General features: G+C 38.1%; 1 protein-coding gene across 1 annotated transcript in view; it reads left to right on the top strand.

The window, feature by feature from the left end:
• Positions 1-18,064, top strand: part of DNAH14 (dynein axonemal heavy chain 14) — a 227,018-nt gene that overhangs the window by 120,737 nt on the left and 88,217 nt on the right. Inside the window, exons 44-49 of the mRNA XM_032216059.1 lie at positions 1,848-2,100; positions 3,102-3,153; positions 6,207-6,436; positions 7,644-7,760; positions 8,408-8,560; positions 17,222-17,391. Coding sequence (XP_032071950.1) covers positions 1,848-2,100; positions 3,102-3,153; positions 6,207-6,436; positions 7,644-7,760; positions 8,408-8,560; positions 17,222-17,391 — 975 coding nt within the window. The remainder of the gene's footprint in view (positions 1-1,847; positions 2,101-3,101; positions 3,154-6,206; positions 6,437-7,643; positions 7,761-8,407; positions 8,561-17,221; positions 17,392-18,064) is intronic.

Raw genomic sequence — 18,064 nt, 5'->3', positions numbered from 1 at the left:
GTTGTTTCTCTTCTACTTCTCCTTGTCTTTCTCCAAGTCCGGGTAATTCAGGAAGTCCCGCCTTTAGGATCTTATAGTAAAAGTCTCGGGCTTCCCAAACAGAGTTGAGGCGGTGTTTTTGGTCATCAAATGTAACTGTAATACCAAATGCACCTCCCATCTGTACTGTATCTGATTATTTCTGAGTTCTTTAGTTAGAAAAGCATAGTCTCTCCGGCTCTTAACATTTGGGGTGGTATTTCTTTGAAAACGATCAAGTCCTGTCCATCAATTCGCAGCCTGTTATTGTAAACTCTTGTAGTATCGCATTCTGGATTCTCTTGTAGCAAAATATATAATTATATCTCTCGGAAGCTGTCTCTGTTTTGCTGCCCACGAATTATGGCGGTAAATTTTTTGGATCTGCCAATCAAAGTTGAGTCCCGGACTTCCCACCAAACGACTAAAAGCCTCAAAAAAGGTCTGTTTCAAATTCTCCTGTTCATTTTCACGCATTCCCCTAACTCTTATTGCAAACGCCGTCTTTTATAATTTGTCATAACAAGTTGTCTTTCTGCGTTTTCAACTTCCTGTTGCAATATTTCAATTTTAGATGTCAGATTAGAATTAGCTTCCTCCAAAAGCTCCAGTTTATCTTCCATTCCTGCAATATAATCTGTCATTACAGTTATGACCCCAATCATATCCTCCTTTGTTGAGCAATCTTGGCATCAAGCTTGTCACATAAGTCTGAAATAAGTTGCTTCATTTCCTCTCTAAATTCTTTAAGAGTTTCAAAAGAAATTCTTTCGTTAACAAATCTCCAGTAGAGGGCGTAGAAGGCAAGAGCTGCGGCTTATAGCAATTGCTTGGGATGTATTGTTAAAAAAAGTTTAGACTGCTTTGATTTGGGAGCCATTATAAAAAGGAAACAAACAAAGTCTCTGCTCACCTTGATTTAAGATAAAATACTTTCAATAAACTTTTGGCAATTAGTAAAGAGAAGTCTTCAAGAAAACAGGGCTGATTAAATATATCATATATCAAATGCGGAAGCTATAGAATCGCCATTTTGAAAAGCAGTTAAACAAAGGAGTTTTTTATAAAATTAAAGCTGGTATTTTGAATAATAATAAAAAAAGGGTTCTCAGGAATGGTCGCTGCTCGGATTGATTTTAAATAGCTTAGTTTTGTCCTGAGGGGGGGGGCGACCTGCCTTGAGCTGAAAAAAAACAGCTGAGAAGATCTGGCCGGAGTAAAAAAAAAACCTCAGCTTTTGTTGAACCTCTTCTCCGTTCACAGCTAAAAAAGAAAAAAGCTGTGAACTACAAAGAGGATTCTAACGACTGAGTTCCTCCCTGCTTCTTTCTTGCCTGAAAGAAGAGATATCTATAGATCTTGTAGATATACGAACCAAAACTCTGAGGGCAGCTCCGTTGAGCCACCGGCGACGGCAGGCCCCTCCCCCCGGAAGCCGGTTGGTTAGAATGTTTACTGAGTTGTCTCCTGCTACTTTTAGTTCTACAGATCAGTTTTCCTTGTATTAGTTTATTTAACTGCATAAATGTAATAATGCTGCATATATGTAAGAAACTGGGGTACTTTAATTATCATATTGGAAATATTTGTCTCTGCAGAAGTCTGATATATGTATATCATATATGAATTAATATGGTACATGTGTTCCTAGTATGTGTATTACCCTGTTGGATAAAAATATATATATGCTATATTTCATATACAAATAATTAAATGAAATCTTTATTTGTATGTGTGTGTGTATGTATGTATATATGTATATATACATACACACACACACACACACACACACAAACACACATCTCATTATGTATTTTATTTATTTGCAGGACCCTGCTGATTTGGGATGGGAGCCTTATGTCAAAACATGGCTGCAAGGAATTTCTGAAATAATACCCAAAAATAGTATTGAATATCTTGAAAGTTTGTTTCACTCAAGTATAAAGACAGGGTTAACTTTTCTAAATAAACATAAGAAAATGCAGGCATTTCCTGTACATCAGTTGGGGATAGTAATGAACATTTGCAGAATTATTGGTTCATTTATTCATGTAATAAAACTAAATCAAGAATCACAAGACAGTAAGTAAACTTTAACAAATGTTTATGGCATGATTCTGTATATACTAAGTACCTTGAAATATGTTTCACTTTGAACTCTTAGAATTCTCAGTAATGGAGATGATAACTGGGGAAATGCAGGGGAAGAATGAATCAGAAACCATATTTGATAATTTAAATAAGAATAGTTGTCCCATTAGAAAAATCCACTGACCATAATCAATGTTATTGTAAGTTAACTTTAAATTTTTATTTTTTTCAAAAAAGTTAAAATACAAAACTTCAAAAAATGTTTTTATAAAAACAAAGAAAACAAAACAAACAAGAATTTTAAAAGTCGTTTAAAAAGGATGGATGGATGGATGGATGGATGGATGGATGGATGGATGGATGGATACATACATACATACACACACACACACACACACACACACATATATATATATATATATATATATATATATATATATATATATATATATATATAATTAGCCCTACTTGAATACTGATTATATATGTTGCAACACTAGTTTCACACCCTTGTGAAATAGGAGGAGAAATTTTTAAACTTATAATTCTATTTGCAAATTATTGGCCTGTCATTATCTACTATATTAATGACAAAATAGTTAACAGATAGAACAACTACTACAATAACAACAAAAGATAAGATTAAAATTTCAAAGACGTCTGCTAACAAACTATTATTCTATCTATCTCATAGAAAGTTTACCATGGTTCTTATCTATCCCCAAATCATTCTGATAGTTAACTCTGATTATCTTGGATCAATTATCCTCATTTGCTTCTTAATAACATCTTAATAACATAATTGTGGTCTGGCTAAATATAATAAACCTATTCTCCAAAATCGATCTATCTTCCCAAAAAAGTCCAGAGGAAATTGTTTTCCAGTTGAATGTAGTAAATCCATTCCCTAATCTCCTTCACTCTTCTTAGAGGAAATCAGTTTATCACTTATCCATTCAGTCCTAAGTCTGTAAAATCCGTATTTCTTTCAGTCTTCCCCACTGAATCTGCCAGTTTCAAACCAAGTTCCTTTGAAAATCTGGTGTAACAGCTGGGCATTTTGTAGCCATTATTATTTTGTCAACTTTTAAAAAAGGTTTTCCAAAACTCTTCAAAGATAGAGATCTAATAGTGTTGAAGTGATATTCCTCAGAGTGAGAAAATAGAGAGAAGCAGGGAGAATTTTTTTTGAATATTTTGATCCAAAATTAAAAGAAAATTAACAAAATAAGCCCCATTTTTTTTGCAAATTAATAAAATGCAAAATCTCTTAGTTAGTAAGAGATTAAAGTCTTATATTAATGTAAATCAAATCAAAACACTTTCACTACCCAAGAACATGCTGTGACCTTCTTAGGGAGGAACAAGAGTTATTCAAAACAGCAAAATAAATCAAAAGAAAGAGACAAAAAAAAACCCCAGATAAAGTCCAGCAAGGGATAAAATAAATCAGCATTCAACAAGCTTGTTAACTTAAAAATAAAAAGTAAACTTCCAAAAATGTGGGTAATATTAAAATAAACAATATGCCAAAAGGAAAAGATGGATGGATGACTTAACTTTCCAGCAGTCCCCACTAGGAACTGCAGTCTTCAAGATTGAAACAGTGTTAGCTGTTAGCAGATCATGGGTAGGAGAAAAAAAATCTTCCTACCATTCAGCAGAAATTTTGGGGGAGGAGTCCCAATGTAACCAAGCATGAATGTTTTTAAATGGATAGTTAATATCTCAATCATATTCAATTTTTATAGCATTGCTCAATACAAACTTCCAGAGTAATATTTTTGCCAGCAAACAATGATTATGAGGGGAATCACAAATGTAAATGACACTCAGAAGAAGACCACGAGGAAAAAAAGATTGATAACCCCTAGTTTACATGGAAGAAGAAATTTTCAGAGTTAACACTTGAAAGGGATAGTTAATATATTATACATACATAACACATGTTAAAATTTATTCATTAACTTTCTTTAAATATAATTTAAAGAATTCTTTAAATATGAAGGAAGGTGGAATTTCAAGGAGCCCAAATAGCTAAAGTAATAGAGGAGGAAACAGGAAGTTTTCTTTTTGTGAATGTTATTCCAATCACCTTAAGACTTGAAACCAATTTAATCAACTTGCTCACATTTATGCACCTTGCTTTGGTTAAAGTAACTGGAAGATGGGATTTTACAGGATTTCCAACAAAAAGCAGAAAATGTTACTTATATTTTGTTACTATTATCCTTTATGTTTTATGTTACATGTTTCTTTAATATCTAATGCAAAATGAATTGTGGCAAAAATGGGGAAAATATAATCGTATGTTAGGGAGTATTTAACTAAACAGTTAGTGTAATCTATGTAAGCAAATTGCATTTTCTAATGCAACTGGACTAATCCTAATATGTTAGGGAAATCATGTTTGTGTATGTGCGTATATACGTGTGTGTATACAAATAATATTGAAACACTTTATATACTGAAGATGTATTTACATGACTTAATTTCTAAATTATCAATGACATTTTGATGTTTCCCAATAATTACTGTTTGAAGTAGATTAGAATCAAAGTAAAATGTATTCACTGTAATTCACTGTAAAATCAGTTAGAGAACAAAGTATAATTGAATTGTAGAATGTATTCAACTATTTCTTGAAAGAGTCAAATATATAATTAGAAATATATAATTAGAAACATTATATTAAAGGTAAGAAAAGACGACAAAGCAGCACAGTGAGTTTTTCCAACCAGAGGAATTCTCCACAATTTTTACATACATTCAATGGAAGAGTCCCATCAATAATGAAGAAAAGGTAAGTGAATTATGAGAACATAAACACTTATTCACATTCCTGTTGAAATAGGTTAATGGCTCTTCTAGTTCAGCATGGTGTATAATAGTGGTCAGCTACATGCATTCAGGAAGCTTGCAAATATGGGTTCTCTTCCACATTTGCTATCTAGCATCTGATGTTTAAGGAATGCTTCCCATGATTTAGAAGATAGTAATCAACCATCAGGACTAGGACTCACTGATCCTCCATGAATTTGCTTAGTTTCCTTTTCAACTATTTAAATCATTGACCAATTTGTTTGCCAATGTTTTAAATCTCTCTGCATCTAGTTTTAATGTCTAACACAATATTCTTATACAATGAAAGAGGGGCGAATCATTCCATGCATGATTTTCTACATCCTATTATCTATTATCTATATCTGCCTCCTCACCAACCTAAAAACTCTAAATCCTATTCATGTATATTCTTTTTTTAAAAAGATTTTTATTAACAAACATGTAAAATACACACCCACAAAAATTAGACGTACATCATATTTATACAATACAATACGAACAGGAACTTCCTGTTCTTTATAATAGCAATCATCAATCGATACCACTCACCTTATATTTTTCCTATTCATGTATATTCTTAATCACTTGAGATTTTTCCTTTTTTTTTGCACCCATTCATGTTTTATTGGTTTTTAAAAAACATAATGCTACTCTGTTCATTTTCTGCAAAAAAACGTAATACCAGTTAACTAACCCAAACTGCTTCATTAAAATAATGACAAAATAGTAAACTATCATATCAGACCAAAAATAATAACACTACAATAATTTATTAAACTTCTATGCCATTTGACTCTGAATGACTATTGGTAGCTCATAACAATCTAACCAATTACAATAAAACTGGGAACTATACAAGATGGCAAGCCTATCTTTATACCTTATGTCTAAGACACATAACTTACAAAAGTGTAAATACAGTGTCTTTTTTAATGATGATTTTGTTAATGTGTCTGATAATGATTTTGTCAATAATTTATAAAATTTGTATACCATCTGGCTCTCAGTGGCTGTGGGCAGTTCATAACAATCAGATTACAATGAAATCAGTAAACCACAAAAGATGGCAAGTCAATGAAGTGTGGAATCTCGCTCTTCCTCACCAAAAGGTTACGTAAAAAGCCAGTTCATTCATAACTAATAAAATATTCAGGATCTTTAAAAATTAACTTGCAAAAGTATAAATACAGTATCCTTTTTGAGGTTTAGCAACAAGTTTGTATTAAGATAACTTCTTTATTCATAAATTTCAGGGATGGTGAGATATGGTTTTGGGAAAAAGAGCCTAATAAAATGCTCATATTATTGGAGAAAATTTTCATATTTGCATTTACTTGGGCTGTTGGAGGAATTTTAAAACGAGAGGAAGAACATGAAGGTGAAACTCTCATTGATATAAACACTAGCCAAGATGAACTTGCACATGTAACATGTGACTTCAATTACCTTGTTCGGGAATTATTTGACAAAAAACCACCTACTAGTAAGTTCTAAATTTCTACTGCTTTCACAATATAGTTATTGTATATATTCTAATTGCATTAGTTGAATAAATATTTATATTAAGGAACAAATTAGTGGAACTGAAAAGGGCCAAATACATAATTTTATATTCCAATGAAGCTGAACTACATAGTTTAGTTTCCAAAATAATGCAGCTGACAAATATATATACTTTTCTATATCCTCATGTACATATGCATCTATGTGACTGTAAATTTTGAATACAGAAGAGATTCCAATTGAATAAGCTAGCTGAGAAAGAGAAGACATGCAGAAAATGTCGGATGTTTCATATAAGAGGACCTGGGATTCAATTTCGTTTTCTACAAAGATGTTAATAGGGCAGGGGGAAAGCCTTGGAAGTTGCTGCTTGTCAGCAACGCATAGACTAATTTAGTTAAATTAGCATTATTGAAATATGAATACACATATGAGAAGTCTACCAATTAGCAACAGAACCATTAATATAAATGTAATTAGATTTTTTTTAAAGAAAGTTTTTGAAACATGCTTATAGAGTTGTGAGTTTACTGTTGTGTCCTTTCTTTATATGCTTTTAGAGTAAAATAATGCTAATCTGAGGACACTCCTTTTTGCCTTTCTTCCCAGGCACATAGGCACAACAGACATGCTCTTAGATTCTTCTCCTGCTAGATTGTAGCAAGCTAGATGTTAAGCTTTGCCTATGTGTTTCCTAAATATTAAACTCCTATTTGTTGTAACATTATATAATTATATTGTGTTCTAATACACTTTTGTTAACCCTCGCTCAGGTCAGACTCCTGCTCTCAGGAATGTTCATATGCACACAGTAAATGTTTCACCCAAGGGTGGGTTCTGGCTTTTACTGCCAGTTCACTCAGAGATGCGCTTTGGGTACGTGCGTGCATGCATGTGTAGAAGTAAAAAGAGAACCCACCTCTGGTTTCACCTCCAAAAATCTGAAGGGGAGCTGTATTTGAGCTTGCTTGGACATAAGTACAGCTCTTAGCAGGATCTAAGATCCACATTTATTTGGTCTCCCTGCTTTGAATCTATATACATTCAAGCCAGTGCAAGGAGTGGGTAGGGTAGGGTTATATGACAGAAATATATCTGCTATATACTTTATAGAAAATATGCACTATTCACCCATTAATTTTACACTTTATATAATAAAACATGCCTTCCATTTTTTGAACTTTCAGATATTCAGATGCCATCTGGAGATAAAACTGTTTTTGATTATTTTGTGGATTTACAAACAGGAGAATTTGAACCATGGGGACATTTAGTTCCTAGCACACAATTTCTTATCCAGAAAGGTGAGTATAGTTGTAGCTGCTTCATTTTATTAAATTACTTTGAAAGTCCTGGAAAACATGGAATAAGTTTAGAGTTTAGAAACACACATTTCTGAGAGATTAAGTGAGACGCTCAGTGTTTGGAAGGAGAACAATGCTAATATATTCAGAGATCAATGCTAGATGCCAAAGCCTAACTCTAGAAACTAAAGCATAATACTGCATGATTGAGAATAGTCATCTAGACATAAAAGTAAATTTTGAGCCACTAAGCTGAAAATGTCATTGTCATCTGTAAAAAGAACCTGTGATGAATGTCTTTTCTATTCATAGACAGCCATTATGACTTCAGCAAATATAAGTGCCTCACAAAGATCAATATTACCTAATTCTAATTAGTAAATTTTTACTGGATTTATATAATTTCTCCATCTGGTTCTATTTATCTGTACTTTCAATCATCTCTGCCCTCCTTTTTCCTGCTTGTTCAGTGACTTGAAGGCTAAAAAGCAATATTAAAATACTTTTTTTTTTTGGCAATGTTGAATGACATAGCCTAATTGATCTTTCCAACCTGTCATCTATTTATTTTTTCATCTGGCATGATTTACAATATTTTAACAATTTTTGATATTTTAAAGTAATTATTGTAACCTTTTAAACTTCAGAGACATCAGATCTTTCCGATAGTGATAATAACATGTTAGAAAATCAAGAAAAGAAAATGGAGGCCTCCACATTTATTCCCAATATTGATACAATTCGTCACAGCTTCCTAGCAAGTCTTCTTTTATTGTCAAAACATCCAGTACTGATTATAGGTAAGTTTATATTTTAGTATTGAAAAACAAAATAGACTCTTATCTTGTAGTGAGTGATTGACCCAAAGTCACCCAGATGTCTTTCATAGCTAAGGCAGTACTAGAATTCACTCTCTCCCAGTGATTGGCTCAAAGTCACCCAGATGGAGTTCATGGCTAAAGTTGGCACTAGAAGGCGCCTGCACTGGGAAGATGGCTGCCTGAGCTTTTCGCTCCGGCTGAGAAGAGCGTTCAACTGTCCTGAACTGAACCCTCCCCCGCTGTTTACCAGATCTAAGCAGTGGGGGATCTAAGAGAAGAGCTTGGGCTGAGCCTGGGAGTGGTGAGCGAATTTTTTTAAAAAGCGAATTTAAAAAAAAAAGCATTACCCAGGGGCTTATCCAGAGGCTCTGAAACGGACTCCGGCGTTCCTCAGCATTCCTCAGCATTCTCGGCGTTTACGAACGGCGTTGCGAACGACCTTCGGCTTACTGGCCGTCTTTCCCCCCCCCCTCGCATGGACAGCTATTCCCAGCAGGAGTGGAGCCGAGCTGAGTTTGAGCTGTTTCCTGCCTTAGAGTGGAGAGTGCTCGAGGTGTTTGGGGCGGGTGTGAGGTGGCATTATTCTTTGAACTTTGCTTAAAGGTGCTAAAGACGCTGAAGACGCTGTAGCCAGCATTGTGAGAACTAATGCGGCTCAGCTGACTGGGAGACCTTGCCTGAGGTGTTATTTGTTCGCTGAGACTCTAGACTAGCTGGGAGCGTCGTGATTGCTGTGAGCGGCGCCTGAAAGACCGCTATAGCCCAGCTGCCAGGAGCGGGTCCCCTCACTTGATTGCTACAATTATCATAGCCACCTGAGAATGCCGTGGCTGGCAGGAGTGCCAAGGCTTTTCCGTGTGAGTTGCTGAAAATTGAACCTTTCTGTAGGCCACTTGTCAACATCATAGTCTAGCCGCTTGAAGATTGTGGCCTTATTGTTCTGGATGCTGTGGAGTTTGTGGGCCTTATTTTGCAAATCTTTGTTGGGCCACTTGTGGTGAGAGACAGGCGGTGGCCTCCCGACCAGTGGGGCCGAAGACACCCGTGGAACCTGGAAGAGCAGGCTGAAACCGTCTGGCTGCCGTGGGAGCTGCTATCGGTGACTGCTGGGGGGGGCGACCCCCCTGAGATTGCCTGACGCCTCCTCTGCTGTTTGTGCCGCTGTAGGGTCAGGCTAGGGACAGGGTAGGGTTAGGTTAGAATTTAGGGTGGGTTAGTTTAAGATATAGTTAGGATAAGGTTAGGATTAGGGTGAGGGAGGGGGTGGGGTCACTAGCCTGATGGCCTACCGATGGGCTGCTTCCACGGGTAGTGTCACGGTACAGCTGGGAGTGGGGTTCTCCCCCCCCTTTTACCGTGAGGTTATCCCTGGCTCCCGGGTGTTCTTTGCCCCCGATGGGAGGGAGTGCTGCTGGCCGCCGTCTCCTGCGGCTGGCCCTTCAACTTTTGCCGTTATCCTTTACTGCCTGCAGCCCACTTGACTTTCAGACTTGCCTGGATTCGCTCTGGACTACTGTGAATTATCATTTCATGTCCCACTACCCTTGGACTCCGGATATCTATTTCCTGGGAAGTTTGGACACTATTTCCCGGCTGCTTTGGACTATACAATTGGCTGGACTGTGCAGGCTCATAACCATAATCATAATCTTAATTTTTATACATTTGTAAATTTTTATTTAATTTTTATATTTATATGTATGGGGAGTGTATGGTATGACTGTGATTGTCTGAATGTCCCACTTCTATTATTATATTGCTGTTTTTTGTTTTTAACTTGTATTGTGGGGATTGACCGGTTGTATGCATGGGTGTGTTTGGTGGGCCGGGAGTTTAGCTGGGACCTCCTGCACTGAGTGCTTTGGCAGAAGTGCTAGGGGGCCCCGTGCCTGGTCCCGGCCCTTGGTTGTGTGTGTCGAAGGGCCTGCCGATGAACCCGGTAGCTGGGGGAGAGGGTGAAGGGACCACAGGTGCGGGAGTGGGCCGGAACATTGGGGTCATAATGGGGAGGGGCAGATATGGCGGGAACCAGGGCAAGCCATTACCGGGGAAGGAGGGTTCCCTATATTCGAGGGATCCCCCCTTCCGGCCCTGTGAGTTCCACTCCAAGGCCAGATGGTGTGAGTAATCAGGACCCTGGTCTCAGGTTGCTGTTGCTAAATGCCAGATCTGTGGTTCATAAGGCTCCCCTCGTCCAGGACCTAATTACAGACGAGGGGGCAGATCTGGCATGTATTACTAAAACCTGGCTGGGCCTGGAGGGAGGAGTCCCCCTCACAGAAATGTGTCCAGAGGGTTTTCAGGTGCTTCATCAACTGCGACCCCAGGGAAGGGGCGGAGGAGTGGCCATTGTTATCCGACAGTCTTTAGTTCCTCGTAGGATCCCTGCTCCAGAGCTTGTCGGGTGTGAGTCCTTGCTGGTGAAGTTGGACCTTGCGGGTCAAGTGGGCTTGTTGTTGACGTACCTGCCTCCCAACAGCGTGACAACAGCCCTCACCTTGCTCCTCGAGTCAGTAGCCGAGCTGGCGGTTGAGTTCCCCAGACTTATGATACTAGGGGACTTCAACTTGCCTTCGCTCGGCGAACACTCTGATGGAGCACAGGAGTTCATGGCTCCCATGACAGCCATGGGCTTGACCCAAGTAATTCAGGGCCTGACCCACTCAGCGGGTCACACACTCGACCTCGTATTTCTCTCGGAGCAGTGGAATTGTGATCTTGTTTGGGGGTTGTGAGATCTTGCCCCTGTCATGGTCAGACCACTTCCTACTGAGGCTTGACTTTCGGAGACCAATCCCCCGCTGTAGGGAAGAGGAACCGATTAGGTGGTTCCACCCCAGGGGTCTTATGGATCCTCAGGGTTTCCAGATGGCGCTTGGTGTTATGCCTGATACTCTCACCCGCAGTTCGGTGGAGACCTTAGTTGCTACTTGGAACTCGGTAGCGTCTGAGGCTCTCCACAGAATTGCGCCTTTACGGCCGATCCGCAGCAGTGGATCCAGGAGGGCTCCTTGGTTTACCGAGGACCTCCGGGAGATGAAGCACCAAAAGAGACACCTAGAGCGCCACTGGAGGGCCAGTAAATCCGAGTCAGACCGAGCACTTCTGAAAACCTGCATCGGAGCATATCTATCGGCAATATGGACAGCTAAGAACAATCACATTGCCGCTCTGATAGCGTCCGCTGAGTCTCGCCCTGCCGCCTTGTTTAGGGTGACCCGCTCCCTCCTAAATACGAGGGTTGCGGATAACCCTTTACAAGGTAGAGCAGAGGAATATGTCCAGTTCCTCGGGGACAAAGTTGCTCGGCTTCGGATGGACCTGGACTCCAATTGCGCAGAGCCAGCCAGGGTACCAGGGGAAGGTCTTGAACACCACTTCTGGACTGACTTTCAACCTGTTGCTCCTGATGAAGTGGACAAGGCCATGGGAGTGGTGAGTGCTGCCACGTGTGTACTGGACCCGTGCCCCTCCTGGCTGGTCGCGAACAGCAAGGAGGTGACGCGGAGCTGGGTCCAGGCGATGGTGGATGCTTCTCTTCGGGAGGGCTTCTTCCCACCGGCATTGAAGATAGCGGTGGTAAGACCCCTCCTGAAGAAGCCATCATTGGACCCAGCTAGTTTGAACAACTACCGTCCAGTCTCCAACCTTCCCTTCATTGGGAAGGTTGTTGAGAAAGTGGTTGCCTCTCAACTCCGACGGTCCTTGGATGAAGCCGATTATCTGGACGCCTTTCAGTCTGGATTCAGGCCTGGCTACAGCCCGGAAACCGCTTTGGTCGCACTGACCGATGATCTCTGGAGAGCCAGGGATGGATGTCATTCCTCCATCCTGGTGCTCCTTGACCTTTCAGCGGCCTTCAATACCATCGACCATGGTATCCTTCTGCAACGGTTATGAGAGGTGGGAGTGGGCGGTGGTTCTCCTCCTACCTCTCGGACAGGTCGCAGTCGGTGTTAGTTGGGGGAGAGAGGTCGACCCCTAGGCCCCTGAAATATGGGGTTCCTCAGGGTTCAGTCCTATCCCCCCTTCTGTTTAATATCTACATGAAGCCACTGGGTGAGATCATTCGACGGCACGGGATCAAATACCATCAATATGCGGACGATACTCAGCTGTATCTGTCCGCCCCGTGCCAACTCAGTGAGGCGGTTGACATGATGTGCCAGTGCCTGGAGGCTGTCAGGGTCTGGATGGGGGTTAACAAGCTTGTACTCAATCCAGACAAGACCGAGTGGCTGTTGTGTTTTCCTCCCAAGAATTTGGCCAGTATTCCATCACTCAGGCTGGGGGGTGAAAATTTATGCCCCTCAGACAGGGTGCGCAACTTGGGAGTCCTCCTGGACCCACAGCTGACTTTAGAACATCACCTGTCGGCTGTGACCAGGGGGACATTTGCCCAGGTTCGCCTGTTGCACCAGTTGCGCCCCTACCTGAACCGGGAGGCACTCGCAACAGTCACTCACGCCCTCGTGACCTCAAGACTGGACTACTGCAATGCGCTCTACATGGGGCAGCCTTTGAAGAGTATTCAGAGACTTCAACTCGTCCAGAATGCAGCCGCACAAGCGATTGTGGATGTACCTCGGTACACCCACGTTACACCTATCCTCCGCGAACTGCACTGGCTACCGATCGGTCTCCGGATACGCTTCAAAGTGCTAGTCGTAACTTATAAAGCCCTTCATGGTATTGGACCTGGGTACTTGAGAGACCGCCTGCTGCCAATTACCTCCCAAAGACCCGTCAGATCTCACAGGGTCGGCCTTCCGTCCACCAGCCAATGCCATCTGGCTACTACCCGGGGAGGGCCTTCTCTGTAGCAGCTCCGGCCCTTTGGAATGAACTCCCCGCAGAGATCCGGACCCTCACCTCTCTCCAGGCCTTCCGGAAAGCCATCAAAACCTGGCTGTGCCGGCAGGCCTGGGGTTGATGAGTTCCCCTCCCCTCTCGACTGGTATGGCTGTGTGATTTTCGTGTATTTTAATTATGTGTACTGTTGTTTATGTTCCCTTTCCCCTTTGAGTTGTTCGCCGCCCTGAGTCCCTCCTGGAGAAGGGCGGCATACAAATAAACCAAATACAAATACAAATACAAATTGTACAAATACTTGCAATTAATTATTGGATTACTCTAGTATAATATTTTCATTCTATTATTTGAAATAATAGAACTATAGAACTCTTGTGCAATTAAGTTATAATGCCTATGCTAGTTTACTGAAATTTTTAAATAAATCTAAGAACTGTAAAACATAGTATTTTCCATTGTCTGAGCCTAGTTGGAATTTAATTGTTATTTTCAACACATGGAAAGTTAAGATTGCCCCCCCCCCCCGCAAAAAAAATCTTAGCTAATTTCTATAGCAGATTTGACATATGGAGTCCAAGAGTTGTAAGCATATAACATAGTTATGAGTCACTTAATCCAGTCACTTTAAATTCCATTTATTTACAAGCTATATTTATACTGTCTAAATTTCTTGGGAAACTTTCCTCCTCCCAGTAAGTGAGCGGGGCTTGAATTGCTCTTCTTGAGCCTATTGATATTGTTAAGAGAATTGTTATATAATTCTCATGCAGAACATAGTTATCAAGTTATCAGGTGATTTAGGAAGTTAGAATCCTTTTTAAAAAATATAGTGTACAATATATGGAAAAATCAACACAAGATGAACCAATATCTAGCCTTGTTTGAAATCTGACTGATAATAATTCTAATTTTTAGCTTTAATTTTTAACAATTTAATTATTTAAAATATAATTTCATTATTTTAAAACACTTTAATTATTGTTAGTATTAGTTTAAATATTGTAACAACTTTACTTAATTAAAGGGTACCTTGCATAAAGTTTACGTGCTATAATGAGCAAACTAATAATGCAACAAGTTGCTGGATCAATTTGCTTATTTTTGGGCCTGTAATAGCATGTCTTCCAGTATATGCATTATTCAATCTTTGGGGGCTACATGATTATGATGAGGTGCTACATGATTATAACGAGGAAAGCCCATTATTGCTTGTGCCTCCTCATGCTGGATTGACTGAAGTTTCCAGGGGTCTTTAAGGGCAGTTCAATAGAGTATAGAGTATATTGCAGTAGTCAAGCTGTGATGTGACTAGGGCATCAATGACTGTCTGAAGGTCCCAATCTAGAAAAGGTCTCAACGGGTACACCAGATGGTACATAATTGTTCTTGGTCCAGCTGAATATCCACTTCAACCAGGAGCTTCGTCCAGGAAAACCCTCAAACTACATATCAACCTTAAAAGGGAAATTTCTATCTCATGCAAGATAAACGATGGAATATGGCTCAAACACCCACAACTTATATTGCATAATAAATGTACAAAATATAATGCATTTTGATCTTTTGCTTACTTGAAAATACATTATAAATTACAATGTATGCATACAATATTAATTTCCCATTAGTAATTCTTGTTAGAATAGTTTTCAATTAAGATAATTTTGCTGTTTCTTTTATTTGAAATGTGTTTTCTTAATTACAAATTATAAATTAATTATAAATCCAGCTGAATGTTTCTATTCATTGGAATTACAAATTTTATAATTTCTTCATCTCCTTCATTGTAAATAGAGAAGCCTGATAATCTCTTCTATAATTTTAGGCGATCCTGGCAGTGGAAAGACTATTATGATAGATAATATGCTTGAAAGACTCCAAAAAGATGGATTAAATATAAGGAAGAAAACAATATTAGGAGAGGTTTTTCACTACAACCAGTCTAAAATGTCAAGGTAACTGCTAGGAAATTTAGAGGAGAATGCAAGCTCTTTCTTGAATATATTGATCTTAAATATTTCAGCAATACCTGACTAGTATGTTAATGGTAAAACAAGTGAGAATATATCTTTTCTTCACAGTGGCATTTTTTTAATTGAGTCTGGTTGGGATCATAGTAGAGGACTGGAAGACTTTTGAATCCTTTATATCTGCATCTCTAGTCTCCAATTTTTTCTCCTTTTTTGATTTATGACTTTTCTATTCATGGGAGGAGTCACTGAGCTTATATAAAGCTAAATCACAGTCAGCCAATCCTGATATGACTCGGTATATTTTCTTTGAATAAATTTGTTAATGTTGATGACTTATCTATATAAATAAATAAACAATAGTGTAGTAACAATAGTTCAGATTTAATATACTGGAAAATTCTAGAAAGTAATAACTCCAACCACATTTTTGTTCGATGGTTTTGTGAGAGAACTAGCAATCTTGTGTTTTCTTAATCTGTGTTTATATTTTACTGTCTAGCTTGATGAGGAACAACAGTATGCTGAAAACAGATCAGTTTCGTAGCTCTTGGAAAATAACACATTCTTCAACCAAAGAATTACGTATGTAATTGATTTTAAAGAAAGAAGAAAATGTTTTAGGGATAGATTTTCTTTTTTAAATGATATATTACATTTTAAAGGAATAAGATCTTTAAATTCCAAATTATGCCTAATGTTAAATACTGAAATCACATCCTTAATGAGAAAACAATTCACTAAAGAGATTAAGATTGACCAAATGTAAATGAAAATAAAAAAATGGTTCCATAAAATAGCTAGGGATTTTATTCCTCTCACTTTATTTCATTTCTCTATGCACACCTGGATTTTTTAGTACATATAGAGAGCATGTTGGTGTCTTTCACTGCCAGCTTAATATACCAATTAATTTATAAGAATTTTTAATTGACTCCATAAGGTTTTAAATAGTGTAAATAAGATTAATAACATAATACAGTAATAATATAGAAGAGGAAATTAATTTATGGCATAATCTTTTGAACCTTCTTACAAGTCTTTTAAAGCATTGATATATTAGCTTAGGATACAGCCACCTGAATCAAAGGTGGTTGTTTTCCAAGCATGATTCTCAAAGTTGAGAATCTTGAAGAAGATTCATGACTGGCATGGACTAAGTTTGACTATTAAATTTTTAACTGATTCTATTCTTTTGCTTTGTGCAGAGTACCTTATTTATTTCTCAAAATCTTTCTGCCATTTCAGATTACAAATTTTAATAATCATAGGAAACAATATGTTTCCTATGCATGTTCTGAATACATATATGTCGGTATAAACCAGTCTTAACATTACTAAGAATTGAGTTCAACCTGTTTTACTTCTTTGGTTTTACAAAAAATGATATCTAAGTGGTATTCTAACAAGGAATTCTATATATGGTAGTTATATTAGCAAAAGTATTACGCATCTATTTTAACCAGGAAAATCAGATCAATAGCAGTTAAATTGCCTTAAATGCAATAGTAATGCAGGTGAAGTTTGCTGGTTTGGAATGCCTATTTTCTACTTGATTCTGATTCTTATTGTGACTGTTATTTAGTAACAGCTATAAATTCTATTATAGCTAATTTTACCTTGTTATTTTTTATGTAAATTTATGATAATAGTAAAATAATTTGAAATATGAAAAATATTTTAAACTTACAATCTTTCATAGTCAAAATGCTTCATTCCATCATTGACATATTTGTGTCACATTTGAACATACCAGAGGTGTTTCTAGCTTGAAATACCTTGAACAGAAAATATTTTGCATACCCCTAAAAAGATTTAAAATTAGGTAAAATTCTAACAATTCAATTTGTTAAAGTTTCAGCTCTCAGCTCAATAAGAGAGGATTCCTATGTTGAAGAACCATCTTCAGGGCCTATCATTTGTAAATTACAATTATGTGCCCATACAAGTGCAGCTCAAACGAAGAGTTTGATCACCCAGAAATTAATACTGAGAAGTAAAGATGTCATGGGTGCTCCACAATCTAAACAAGTAAGAACTTTAATGAAAGCTTATTTGTTAATCACATATATAATAAGCAGTTTATTCAGTCTTCATTTCAAAGAAAATTGATTTGACCACAATTAGTCTAAAGCAAAAAACAGAACATATTAACGTTTAAAAGTTTCAAGAACCTCAGATTCTCGTGGTCTCTAGAGGCAGTTTCATGATTACTACTCTTACTGGATAGGAGCCACTAAAACTTTAGAAGAAAAAAAACAAATTAATTCCAGTGCTCCCAATTTATTCTTTCTTTCTTTCTTTCTTTCTTCCTTCCTTCCTTCCTTCCTTCCTTCCTTGCTGCCTTCCGGCCTGGCGTGCGTCCGTCGTTCCTTTCTTTCTTTCTTTCTTTCTCTTTCTTATCTAACTTCCTACCTACTTATCTACCTACCTACCTATCTATTTTTAGCAAATAAAACTCATAGCAAAACAACTCTCAAAGTGCTTTAAGAACATGCTGCTTAAATTCAACAATAAAATAGACATCTTTGAGTAATGCAATCCTGACAAAAAATAATTGAATAAATGGGAATTTGAGGTATTTTTGAGATGAACCATTCTCATCCTTATTCCCCGCCAGCAGGGGGGGGGGGTGTTCCTAAAATTATGCAACTGGAATTTGTCAGCAAAATTTAGCAATGCAATCGGGACTCCTTTTGTGTGT

Source organism: Thamnophis elegans, chromosome 4 (assembly GCF_009769535.1).
Source record: "Thamnophis elegans isolate rThaEle1 chromosome 4, rThaEle1.pri, whole genome shotgun sequence".
Taxonomy (NCBI): domain Eukaryota; kingdom Metazoa; phylum Chordata; class Lepidosauria; order Squamata; family Colubridae; genus Thamnophis; species Thamnophis elegans.
Note: the sequence above shows the minus strand (reverse complement) of the source record. Positions and strands in the feature narration are given on the sequence as shown.